Source organism: Arachis hypogaea, chromosome 17 (assembly GCF_003086295.3).
Source record: "Arachis hypogaea cultivar Tifrunner chromosome 17, arahy.Tifrunner.gnm2.J5K5, whole genome shotgun sequence".
NCBI classification, from domain to species: Eukaryota; Viridiplantae; Streptophyta; class Magnoliopsida; order Fabales; family Fabaceae; genus Arachis; species Arachis hypogaea.
Genome location: NC_092052.1, coordinates 127,002,585 through 127,016,569, shown reverse-complemented (window position 1 = coordinate 127,016,569; position 13,985 = coordinate 127,002,585). Strand labels below are relative to the sequence as shown.

General features: G+C 37.5%; 1 protein-coding gene across 1 annotated transcript; it reads left to right on the top strand.

Annotated features, from left to right (window-relative positions):
• The first annotated feature begins 830 nt into the window (after positions 1 to 830).
• LOC112765725 (inositol oxygenase 4-like) lies at positions 831 to 3,910 on the top strand. Its single transcript, XM_072222044.1, has 11 exons — positions 831 to 861; positions 966 to 1,080; positions 1,765 to 1,846; positions 1,952 to 2,156; positions 2,315 to 2,374; positions 2,739 to 2,791; positions 3,059 to 3,181; positions 3,277 to 3,346; positions 3,513 to 3,591; positions 3,695 to 3,776; positions 3,884 to 3,910. Exons 1-11 carry the CDS (start codon positions 831 to 833, stop codon positions 3,908 to 3,910), a joined length of 927 nt encoding a protein of 308 aa, XP_072078145.1.
• Positions 3,911 to 13,985: the final 10,075 nt, after the last annotated feature.

The following is a 13,985-nucleotide window of genomic DNA, read 5'->3' as shown; positions in this document are numbered from 1 at the left end:
TAGACTCAGAAACAAAATAGAAGATGAATTTCTTACTAATTATCTTTTGATTTACATTGAGAAGAAGATTGCTGAAAGATTTGACACAGATTCTATTATCGATGAATTTTATGATATGAAGAATCGACGTGTATCACTTCGTTAGTAAAAAGTACACATATTTTTCTATACTTTAAATATATATTTTTTATTGGTATATTTTTATAATACATCTTATATTATAATTTATTTGTATATTTTTTTAAATATTATATATATTATGGGCCCACATGATAACATTTTTGGATCCGTTCCTGATCGTAAAAAGGTTTTGGGGAGAGTATGAATACATGGTGTATTTAGGAATAAAAATAGGTAACAGTTATTTAAATTTTTTTTAAAAAATAAGTATATTTACTAAAGTTTTATTTTAAATGTTATCTAAAATATAATTTTAGTTACATTGCTAATATTTTAATAGCTACATTGCCAATATTTTAATACATATTAAAAGATAAATGTTACTAAATATTTAAAATATAATAGTGGGTGAATTTGGTAAGCATACTGCTGGCATATAGTTGGTGGCATAAATTTAATTAATTGGAAAGTTACTAAGAATGGTATGATTTTGGTTTATACAGATAATGATAAATCCTCCGAAACGTCATTTTAGTTAAGGACTCCAAGATTTTAAATTTAACGACAAGGACTTGGTGTTGTACTATATAAACTCGTTTTCTCCTAGGTTATTGTCACACCAATTTTCACTGGAGTTTCATATCCCTTCTTCTAAGTTTCTAAGTTTCTTTGTCCTGTGCTTCGCTTCTTGCTTATTTGAAATAGAGAAAATGGCCATCCAGACTGAGCACTCTGCCCATGGTTTGATTATGTTTTTCTTCTTCTCTTAAAAAAAAAAGTATTAGAGCATTATTTTTTCTTTTTGGGTAGAAAATCCCATATATCTCAATTTGTTTTTTTTCTAGGTTCTCAAGCTGAGAAAAAGAAGAATGTGCACACTGAAGAAACCAGTGAGCTTGTGTCGGCAAAGGACAAAACGTTTAAGGCCCCAGAAAGCAATGCATTTGGCCAATCCTTCAGGTTTCAGTTTCCCTTTCAATATTCTCTTTTATTTGATTTTTATTTCTTTGATTTAAAATTTATGATTTTAAGCATCTAATGCCATATATTTGACATAAATTCACTCATCTTAAAAAATTTAAATTAATATAATAAGACATATAAATAATTATATCTCTAATATAAATTTTGACATATATAAAAGTCTTATTTAAACTTAAAATGTGATTGTGCATAGATATTTTTTTCTTTTAAAATTTTTTATCTTAATTTTTTTAATAATAAAAATTAAACTCTAACTTTCTTTAGTAATAGAAAAGACATATAAATTGCTACATTTCTTTATCTAATATTTTCAACAATTTTACTACATAAAGGGCGAGAAAAATTTTGTATCTTTGTGACCCACGTTCTCTCAATAAAACTGAGATTTCTTTTTTATATTTTTGAAAGAATTTAATTTTGATCACAAAGTAAAACACTTTTCATATATATACCAAATCATATATCAATAAATATAACAAATTTTTATATATAATTACTGTTTAAATAATCATTTAAAATATTGTGTAAAATAATTTACAAATTCATAATCCTTCATAAAAAGCTTACATATACCATACAATAATACACATACAAATTTGTAAAAATGGCTTCAGATATCGATCAAAGTGAAATTAGTCTTCTAATGAGATTATTTGGCAGGGATTATGATATTGAAAGTGAAAGACAAAAACGTGTGGAAGAATTCTATAGATTACAACACATTAATCAGACATATGATTTTGTAAGCCAAATTTTTATTTTCCTCAAACATGTTTATATATACTAATATACAATAACATGAAAGCTCAATGCTAATTCATGAAAATTTCATTTTCTAATAATATAGGTAAAGAAAATGAGGGAGCACTATAAGAAATTGGACAAAGCAGAAATGAGCATATGGGAATGTTGTGAGCTGCTTAATGAAGTAGTGGATGATAGTGATCCTGATTTGGATGAACCTCAAATTCAACATTTGTTGCAAACTGCAGAAGCCATTAGAAAAGATTATCCTAACGAAGATTGGTTACATTTGACTGCTCTCATCCATGGTAATTAAATTTGAAATCTTAGATTTTTTTTTAATTTTCTATTATAAAGGTTAATTAGTTTAATTTTAGTTATTTTTTGTTCTTTTATTTTAAGAAAATTTTTTCATTATTGATAGATAGTTAATATGAATTGACAAATGAATATTTGTTTATTTTAGACCTCGGAAAGATTCTTCACCTTCCTCAATTCGGTGAGCTTCCTCAATGGGCTGTTGTTGGTAAGAACTTTTCTTATTCTTTATGATATTTTTTTTTGAAATGGAATAATCTTTTGACTATTATATTTTAGAAATAAAATTTAATTACAGTATTTAAAATTAATTATCATTTTAAAACCATAATACAAAACCAAATTTTTATTAGGTCATTACGGCTACATTAAGGTTGAGAGAGTGTAAATAATTAATTATAAAAATATTTGTGTTGTAATTATTTTGATTCAATTTACAATATTTTAAATAAGACACATCCCTATATTTCATGTATAATTATTTTATCAATCTTTAAATTTCCAATTAGCTAGTTTTGGCATGTTACTTTAAATTCAAAATTTTAACCAAATGATTAAATATATATTTGCAGGAGATACCTTTCCTGTTGGTTGTGCCTTTGATGAAAAAAATGTTCACCACAAGGTAGCCTTCCTCTTCTAACAAAACTCTAAAAATTACCCCTTTTTTTGCATGTCTCTAAAACAATCATGTTAAATTTATATTAAAATCAACAATCAGTATAAAATACATATTAAAATATAAAATATATATTAAAAATAAATTAAATTATATATATATATATATATATATATATAAATAATATATAATGATTAATTTTAGTGTACAAATAATATATTTTTATTCTAAAATTATCATCAACCAATAATATAAATTTTTTCTATGCTTCAGTATTTCAAGGAAAACCCAGATAGCAAAAATCCTGCTTATAACACTAAAGATGGAGTCTATAGTAAAGGATGTGGATTAGATAATGTACTCATGTCATGGGGACATGATGACTATATGTATATGGTGAGTAATTAAATATATAGTTACAATTTATATATAATTTGTTTATTATTTTGTTCAAGATATATAATAAATTTATACTTCACTTGAATTTATAGGTAGCAAAGGAAAATGGAACCACTTTACCTTCACCTGGCTTATTCATTATTAGATATCACTCATTTTATCGTAAGTATTTTTATTTACTATGTGCTTTTTCTTTTATATTATAAGAAGGCATTTTTTGTTGAGCAACAAAAGTTCGTTTTATTTTGTAAACCAAAAAAAAAAATCATAATTACTTTTTAGAATTTTCTTTTAATAACAATGTATTAAGCTTAAAACTCTTTTGCAGCTTTCCATAAGGAGGGAGCATATACTCATCTCATGAGTGAAGAAGATTTTGAGAACTTGAAGTGGCTTCACATTTTCAAGTTAATCCTTTTTCTAATATATATATATATCAAATAATTTACACACAGCATTTGGTATTATTACTAATCAATAACATCACCCGTAATTTTATGTATTATGTAGTAAATATGATCTCTATAGCAAAAGCAAAGTTTTGGTGGACGTTGAAAAAGTGAAGCCATACTATCAATCACTTATTGACAAGGTGGGGGCACAAATTTCAGATAGATTATTGCTCATTTTTTTTATTTGAATTCCTTTTCTTGTTTCTTAATGTGACGTTCTTACTTTTCTTTTTGAATGCTTTTATAGTATTTTCCAGCAAAACTGAAGTGGTGAAGAATCAATATAAGCTAATTAATGGATCTACCTTAAGGGCCTGGAGGGAATTGATTAATTTTCCTTGAGAGCAAGTTAAAAAATAGAGACCGATTGCATATATGTGTTGTAATGTATTAATTTCTATAATTACATATATGTGTTGTAAATCACAAACAGATTGCTTTATATACTCAATAATATGATGTAAACTATTAAAATGAATGAATGATGGATGAACTTGTATATATATATATATATATATATATATATATATATGAATTCTTATTCATACATATCAAAATAACAATCAACTAATATAATCAATCAATTAATACAGTAACTACTAAAAAAAATTATTTTTAGCAACTATTTATTTTGTTTTTAGTGATAATTAAAATAGTCATTAATATAATTACTAGCAATTAGAGATTAGCCGTCTTATGTTTTGTCACTAAAAGATTTTAGCGGTAATTATACTGTAATATCCTACCATACAGAGTCTTATGCTTAAGTCATAATTCAGAGATGGCAAGGTATTACGACCTCTAAAATAAAAATTTAGTACATATAGTAGTGTGAATAAGGATTATAACTAGGAGCCTTTGTAGAAAAAGGGGTAAACAAAAACCGTAACTCGAAAGCGCAACACTCCGATCGATAACGTAACGAACAAAGGATAAGCTAACGCGAGATTATATATATACAAAGGAGTGTCAAAAACGGAAATATCAAGACTCAAAATCCGGTTGCGAAGATAACCGGTCCGAGCATAGCAATATATACATATAATAAAATAAGGAAAACCCCAAGGAAAACCCAAAGGGACACAAATACAGAGAACCTATTCTCCAAAATCTCCTATAAGAGGAGTCATCACAGTTTGTATTATTTAATGAAGATAAAAATATCTAAACAAGATATATAAACCAAAACAGAGTCCCGAGAACAAAGGATCTTCGCTAATCCAGAAGTCTCCAGCATGCCTCAGCGAGAAACCTCACGTCCTGCATCTGAAAATCATAAAATCCGCATGGGTGAGAAACAGAGGTCTCCAGCATGGTAACAGCTTCCACATATATAATGCATAATAATAGAGGAAAGCCGAAGGCAATCCTAGAACTTCCTTCAGATAAAATCAAAGCTTATAAACAGGCTAAACCGTAAGTGGCAACTGACTAAAGATCATTCAGTCTAACTAATACTTCCCTTTCCAATTCCTTCAGACCTCCCAACCACCAGCAGGAGTATAATATAGCAAACACAGTTATATCAGACAAGAGATTTACAAATAGGAACAGATAAGGCATTTAGACAATTAGCAAGTAATATGCAGTCAAATAGGCAATCGCAAACAATTCATATAGTATGCATATGATGAATGCCTGTCCCTAGTGGCTGATGATATCATCTGTCGGTTATAGATCCAACCCGACAAGTCCTGGTAGCTAACCATTGGACTGTCCCTCTGTCGCGCATCCCCAACTCGAGTTATACTCATCATAAACTTGATCATAATCATGATCCATATCCATCACCCTTACTGGTGAATATTTACGGGGGCGAGCTCATCCGGGACTTTCACAGTGCCCGGCCACACTTACGACATAGGGTCAAAAGAGCTTCGAGTCTCAACCTGGAGCACGTGGTGGCTAGCCACTGCTTCCTCCCAGGGAATCCTTCATCTCCGATAGTGGAAGTGCAAACATTCACAATTCATTCAACAGCATATATGCATTTATACTTAGCCATAATCATGGCTCCGCCGTAACAAGGCAATAATCCAGCCATCCGACTCATGATTAAATCCATAACCAGCCAATTCATTAACAATTACGGCTCTTCAGCCCATGGCATAACAAGCACTTCCACCGCCATCCTCCGCATCTCACATAATCATCTTTGACCCTCATTGATCATTCATTTTTCCCTTGCTTCACTCACAAGTTACCACATTCACTAGCCCCCTTTCTCATTGCTAGGCATATCATAATGATTTAAGACATAAGTAGTGAGATCGGAGGCTTAGAAGTATGAAATTTGGCTTTTAAACTCAAAAATCAACTTTGGGATGAAAACAGGGCCACGCGTACGCGCACTCCACGTGCACGCGTGGATGGCCACAAAACTCATCGGCGCGCAAGCGTCATACGCGCGAACGCGTGGGTTGAAAAATATCTAAAAGACGCGCACGCGTCAGCCACGCGTACGCGCGGATACATTTGTACCCCAGGCACAAAACTGTCACAACTCTCAGGAAAATAGCTGGGAATTTGGTGCAGCGCATCGACGCGCCCGCGCACACCATGCACACGCGTGGATGGTGCTTTCTTGAAGAACGGCGCGTACGCGCCAAGTGCGCCTACGCGCGGAGGGTCATTCTGCTAAAAATTTTCTAAGTTAAAAGCTGCAGAATTCACAGATTTGACCCCCAATCTTCCGACGGACATAACTTTCTAATTTTAAATCTTTTTTCATCCGTTCTTTGAACGACATGGACATCCCGGATCCAATTTCATTTCTAAAAAGATTTGGCAGAAAATAGAGATCCGTAGTCCAGGTTATGTCCCGTCAAAGTATGCCCAAAAACCATGTTTTCATACAAAACCACAAAGTGCCATTTTCAAAACAAGTCATTTTCAACTCTTTTCAAAATCAATCAAAACATGCCAATTTCAACCCTTTTTAAAATCAATCAAAATGTACCAAAATCAACATCAAGCTATCCTCAACTCACACATTGACCCTTTACCCAAAATTCCCAAAATCACCATCCAACCATTTTAACACTTCTCAATCAAATGGCTAAAGGACAAACACAATATCATGTCATACATCCTTCCTCATCCCAATCTCCAATAATACCATTTCCAATCAACCATCATTATACATAATCAACATCATACTCACCATCAACATGGTACCACCCACCAATTCAACTTCAATCATTCATCATGCATATATCACGACATGCATTTCTCATATATCACACAATCAAGGCATCAATATTCATAATCACATATATGATCACATCATATAGCTCAACCATTCAACAACATCAACAATTCAATGCCTATCTTAGGGCCTCTAGCCTAAGTATTTCCTACCACATTACATATTAGATACGAGAAACCGAGACCATACCTTAGCCGATTTCCCAAGCTCAACCGGAGCACTTCCAAACCACTTGTCCACAAGCTCTCAAGGTCCCAACACCTCCAAGAACAGATTTTTATCACACAAAACTCTCTCCTAAGCTTTCCAAAATCACCAATCCAGCTCCAATATTCACATACACACAACCTAAGCCACAATCATCATACCAAAACACAAGAGCTCAATACCCAAAACCACAAGTTCAACATTCTCACTAGGGTTTGAGATATCTTACCTTACCCAAGGTTCAAGGAGATAAGATTAACCTTCTCCTTCAAGAGAGTTGGGTCCTATAACATCAAAGAGCCCAAAATCTCAACATTTTTGCTCATGAAACTCGAAATCAAAGCTGGATATTCGAAGAGCAAAACGTGGCTTACCTTAAGATTGATTGTATGGGTTTTGTAGAGCTCTCCGCGGTGAACGCGTGGCCGTAAACGGTGCGGCGATCGGAGCTCTAGATCAAAAGTTATGGTGGTTTGAAGATCAAGTGAGAGAAAGAACTTGAGAGAGTGTTCTTCCCTTCCTCTCCACCATTTCAGCGTGTGTTTGTGTGTTGTGAGGAGAGAGAGTGCTGAAAACTAGGGTTTTGGTTTAGTTTAGTTGGACCAAGGGCCCAATTTGGGTCCGGTTGGCCCGGTTTCGCCCGTTCGGTCCAATTTTGGTCCGATTCCTATAAAATTGGTACCGAAATTATCGTCTCAAACTCCTCTATCACATTTAGCCATAAAAATAACATTTTTGGCTTTCTAGAATAAATTCTCATTTATGGGTTAATTAGCCGTTAATTAACCGGGTCTTACATTCTACCCACCTAATTGGGAATTTCGCCCACAAAATTCAAATTCAATTACCTTAGAATAAGTGCGGATAATCCGTTCGTATTTCCGACTCAAGTTCCCAAGTGTGTTCCTCAACACCGCCTCGACTCCAAGCCACTTTGACTAATGAAACCTCTTTTCCACGCAACCGTTTGATACTAGTATCATCAATTCTGACTGGAGCCACTGGAAGCGTCAAATCTTCTCTTAATGAACCGATTCAGGTTCTAACACATGGCTAGCATCAGGAGTATACTTCCGAAGCTGTGACACGTGAAACACATCGTGCAGGTTCGAAAGATGAGGTGGTAGAGCCATCCGATACGCCACTGGTCCAATCCTCTCCAGGATCTGAAATGGACCAATGTATCGAGGATTCAACTTCTTTGCTTTAATCGCCCTACCTACTCCTGTGGTCGGAGTAACCTTCAGGAAAACATGATCTCCTGCCTCAAATTCCAAGGGCTTCCGCCTCTGATCGGTGTAACTCTTCTGGTAACTCTGCGCCGTAAGCATCCTATCTCGGATTTTCTCAACTTGTTCACTGGTCTCAGCTATCATTTCCGGCCCCAACAAGCTTTTCTCTCCAGCTTCATACCAACATAGCGAAGATTGACATTTCCTCCCATACAATGCCTCATACGGAGCCATTCCGATGCTCGCATGGTAACTATTATTGTATGCAAACTCTACTAACGGCATATACCGATCCCAACTCGCCGGTTGGTCCAAAACACAAGCTCTCAACATATCCTCTAGTGTTTGGATTGTCCTCTCGGATTGACCATCTGTTTGAGGATGGTACACTGTACTCAAGCTTAATCGGGTTCCAAAAGCTTTTTGAAATGCACCCCAGAACCTCAAAGTAAAACGAGGATCTCTATCCGAGATTATAGTAGCAGGTATACCATGAAGTCTCACAATCTCCTTTATGTATAATCGTGCTAGCTCCTCAAGGGTATAAGTCATCCGAATGGGCAAAAAGTGAGCTGACTTCGTCAGTCGGTCCACAATCACCCAGATAGCATCAAAACCAGTCCTAGTCCTTAGCAATCCCGACACAAAGTCCATTGCAATACTTTCTCATTTCCATTGGGGAACCTCTAAGGGTTGCAACATCCCGGAAGGTCTTTGATGTTCAATCTTTACCTTTTGACAAGTTAAGCACTTTGAAACATATTTCGCCACATCATTCTTCATACCTGGCCACCAAAACATCGCCTTTAAATCATGGTACATCTTAGTACTTCCCGGCTGAATGGAGAATCCGCTTTTGTGTGCCTCTTTTAAGATATCTTGCCTCAAAGTGCCAATATCCGGCACAATGATCCTACCCTTAAATCTCCACAACCCATCTTTTTCTTCCGACACTCTCCACTGTTTTCCTTGTTCGATAGCCGGTAACACCTTCCATAATGCTTCATCATTTTCATGAGCCTTTAGGAGTTCGGACTTAAAGTCACTCGAGATTTATAATCGGCTCAAACACAAGGTTCCAGATACTTCTCGAACACCAATTTTTAGACTCTCAAATCCCTTGAGCAACTTCTCCTCTTGAAGCATCATCCAAGCAGCATATAACGACTTCCGACTTAACGCATCCGCCACTACATTCGCCTTTCCCAGATGGTAATTTAACTCAAAGTCGTAGTCCTTCAATAATTCCATCCACCTCCTCTGCCTCATATTAAGCTCTTTCTGATCAAAGAGATATTTCAAGCTCTTGTGATCAGAGAAGACTTGAAACTTAACCCCATAGAGATAATGCCTCCATACCTTCAAGGCAAACACAACCGCAGCGAGTTCTAAATCGTGCGTAGGGTAACTAACTTCGTGAGGTCTCAACTGTCGCGAGGCATACGCCACCACATTATGATGCTGCATCAGCACGCACCCTAGACCCTTTAATGAGGCATTACAGTACACCTCAAAAGGCTCGTTTGGCTCAGGTAACACTAACACAGGTGCAGTGGTCAATTTTTTCTTCAATGTCTGAAAGCTCTCCTTGCACTCAGGAGTCCAAACAAACGGAGTGTCCTTGCGGGTTAACTTTGTCAACGGCAAGGCTAATTGCGAAAAGCCTTTGATGAACCTTCGGTAATAGCCAGCTAATCCCAGAAAACTCCTTATCTCGGTTACTGTGGTTGGTTGCCTCCAATCCATCACAGCTTCCACCTTAGTTGGATCTACGGCTATTCCCTTCTTACTCACCACGTGACCCAAAAACTTTACCTCACTCTTCCAGAACTCACACTTAGACAGTTTCGCATAGAGTTTCTTCTCCTTTAAAATCTGCAACACGGTCTGTAAGTGTTTCGCATGCTCCTCTTCAGTCTTGGAGTAAATCAGTATGTCGTCAATGAAGACAACAACGAAGTTATCCAGAAACGGACGGAACACTCTATTCATGTAATCCATAAATACTGCAGGAGCGTTCGTCAACCCAAAAGACATTACAGTATACTCGTAATGACCATAACGAGTCCTGAAAGCGGTCTTAGGGACATCCTCTCCCCTCACCCTTATCTGGTGGTAACCGGATCGCAAATCGATCTTGGAGAAAACCCCAGCTCCTTGTAACTGATCCATGAGATCATCAATTCTCGGCAATGGGTACTTATTCTTTATGCTGACCTTGTTCAGCTGCCTGTAATCTACACAGAGCCGCATACTTCCATCTTTCTTCTTTACCAGTAACACTGGAGCACCCCACGGGGAAACACTTGGTCGAATAAAGTTCTTACCCAATAATTCCTCTAACTGAGACTTTAGCTCGGCCATCTCTAACGGTGACATTCTATAAGGAGCACTTGAGATTGGTCCCACCCCAGGCACCAATTCAATAGCAAACTCGACCTCTCGGTTAGGTGGGAATTCCTCAATATCATCGGAAAACACTTCCGGAAACTCACACACTACCGGAATCTGTTCCAACCTTTGATCATCACCCGAAACACCCGCGGTTAACAACAGGATACCCTGACATTCAATTCCAGAATAGTTCACCATCATCGAATTTAAGTAATAATTATTCACCACGACCGGCCCTTCTGTATCTTCCGACATAAAGTACACCGACTTTGTAGAACAATCAAGTAGGACATGGTTCTCAGATAACCAGTCCAATCCCAAGATAAGATCAAGACCGATCATCGGTAAGCAGATTAAATTATGGGCAAAATCACGCTGCTTGAACCTAAACGAAACTTTCGGGCATCCTAGCCTAGTTACCATGGCTTCATGGGTAGCATTATACACTTTTAGGTCATAACCTAAAGTTACGATCTTCAATCCTAACTCATGGGCTTTCTCAAATGCAATGAATGAATGCGATGCTCCCGAATCAAATAAAGCATTTAAAGTTTGACCAGCCATTTCACAGTTACCTCGAATGAGTGTCTCGGATCCCTCTGCGCCCCTAGCTGAGGTGGTGAACACCCGACCAGTCTGTTGTGCTTTCCCAGCACCTTGCTTCTGCTGCTCCGGACAACTTGCGGCTTTATGCCCTGCCTTTCCACAATTGTAGCACAAACCCCATCCGGCCTTGCATGGTACTCCCGGATGGAGACTTCCACACCTCGTACAAGCTTGATCATTCTGAGGCTGCTTCCCAAACCTTTTCCCTTGGGAGTTGTTGTTGTTGGGCCTCCTAAAAAAACCTCCCCTCTTGAAAGGCAGACCTCTAGGTGCAAGGCTCTTTCCTCGGTTCTGTGGAAATGATCCTTTGTGACTTCCTTTCTCAGCGGCTGCCCTCTTCACACACTCTTCAACAACCCTACACTTGTTCACCAACTCGGAGAAAGTCCTAATCTCCATTGGTCCCACCGAACCGAAAATATCGCTCCGGAGTCCTCCTTCGTACTTAACACACTTCTATTCCTCATATTCCACCGGAGTCCCTTGACACATACGAGAGAATCTGAACAGCTCCTCAAACTTGTCAGTATACTCAGATACGGACATAGTACCCTGCTTCAGCTGTAACAATTCAAGCTCCTTGGCCGTCCTAGCAGAAGTCAGAAAGTACTTCTTATAGAACTCCTCTTGGAAGACATCCCAGGTGATATAATCATCCCTCTGCTGCAGGAGGTGTCGGATTCCTTGCCACCAATGCGACGCTTTTCCCAGTGAGCAAATAGGTAGCGAACTCCACACGCTGCCCTTCAGGTACCACCTGCGCTTGCAGTGCTCGTTCCATGGCCTGAAACCATGTATCGGCCTCAGTCAGGCTAGTGGTTCCCTTGAACTTAGGTGGATTAACCTTTAAAAAGTTTGCCAATGTCATCGGGCCCTGAACTCCACCTCCGTCATTACCATGGTTATTCATCTGTTGACCAAGAGCCTCAGCAGTGGCTTGCATAGCAGCAGCCATGTTCTCCAACGCAGTCATAAAGTTCACCGGGTCATTAGGGTTATTCTCCAGCGCACGAGCATTAGTACGACCTCTCCCACGGCCTCTACCGCGTACACGAGACGCCATCTGGTTCCTATACACACCAAACAATTGATATTAAGTTGATCAGTCTCAATATCGGAAGTCTAGTGCTTCAAAGTCCCAAATGCATGCTCATGAACGTTTATGCCAATTATATCAAGCAGATATACTAATAGCACATAACACACATACAGAGAATGCACAGAAGCATAGTCAGTCCATCCCTCAGGCTCTACAGGAACGAACTGCTCTGATACCATAATGTAACACCCTACCATCCAAAGTCTTATGCTTAAGTCATAATTCAGAGATGGCAAGATATTACGACCTCTAAAATAAAAATTTAGTACATATAGTAGTGTGAATAAGGATTATAACTAGGAGCCTTTGTATAAAAAGGGGTAAACAAAAACCGTAACTCGAAAGCGCAACACTCCGATCGATAACGTAACGAACAAAGGATAAGCTAACGCGAGATTATATATATACAAAAGAGTGTCAAAAACGGAAATATCAAGACTCAAAATCCGGTTGCGAAGATAACCGGTCCGAGCATAGCAATATATACATATAATAAAATAAGGAAAACCCCAAGGAAAACCCAAAGGGACACAAATACAGAGAACCTATTCTCCAAAATCTCCTATAAGAGGAGTCATCACAGTTTGTATTATTTAATGGAGATAAAAGTATCTAAACAATATATATAAACCAAAACAGAGTCCCCAGAACAAAGGATCTTCGCTAATCCAGAAGTCTCCAGCATGCCTCAACGAGAAACCTCATGTCCTGCATCTGAAAACCACAAAATCCGCATGGGTGAGAACCAGAGGTCCCTAGCATGGTAACAACTTCCACATATATAATACATAATAATAGAGGAAAGCCGAAGGCAATCCTAGAACTTCCTTCAGATAAAATCAAAGCTTATAAACAGGCTAAACCGTAAGTGGCAACTGACTAAAGATCCTTCAGTCTAACTAATACTTCACTTTCCAATTTCTTCAGACCTCCCAACCACCAGCAGGAGTATAATATAGCAAACACAGTTATATCAGACAAGAGATTTACAAATAGGAACAGATAAGGCATTTAGACAATTAGCAAGTAATATGCAGTCAAATAGGCAATCTCAAACAATTCATATAGTATGCATATGATGAATGCCTATCCCTAGTGGCTGATGATATCATCTGTCGGTTATAGAGCCAACCTGACAAGTCCTGGTAGCTAACCATTGGACTGTCCCTCTGTCGCGCATCCCCAACTCGAGTTATACTCATCATAAACTTGATCATAATCATGATCCATATCCATCACCCTTACTGGTGAATATTTACGGGGGCGAGCTCATCCGGGACTTTCACAATGCCTGGCCACCCTTACGACATAGGGTCAAAAGAGCTTCGAGTCTCAACCTGGAGCACGTGGTGGCTAGCCACTGCTTCCTCCCAGGGAAACCTTCATCTCCGATAGTGAAAGTGCAAACATTCACAATTCATTCAACAACATATATGCATTTATACTTAGCCATAATCATGGCTCCGCCGTAACACGACAATAATCCAGCCATCCGGCTCACGGTTAAATCCATAACCAGCCAATTCATTAACAATTACGGCTCTTCAGCCCATGGCTTAACAAGCACTTCTACCGCCATCCTCCGTATCTCACATAATCATCT

Coding starts and splice junctions, on each gene's coding strand:
- LOC112765725 (XM_072222044.1), top strand. CDS start 831: ATGGCCATCCAGACTGAGCACTCTGCCCATG. Junction 3,347..3,512: donor TAGATATCACTCATTTTATC/GTAAGTATTTTT, acceptor ACTCTTTTGCAG/CTTTCCATAAGGAGGGAGCA. Junction 3,777..3,883: donor ATCAATCACTTATTGACAAG/GTGGGGGCACAA, acceptor ATGCTTTTATAG/TATTTTCCAGCAAAACTGAA.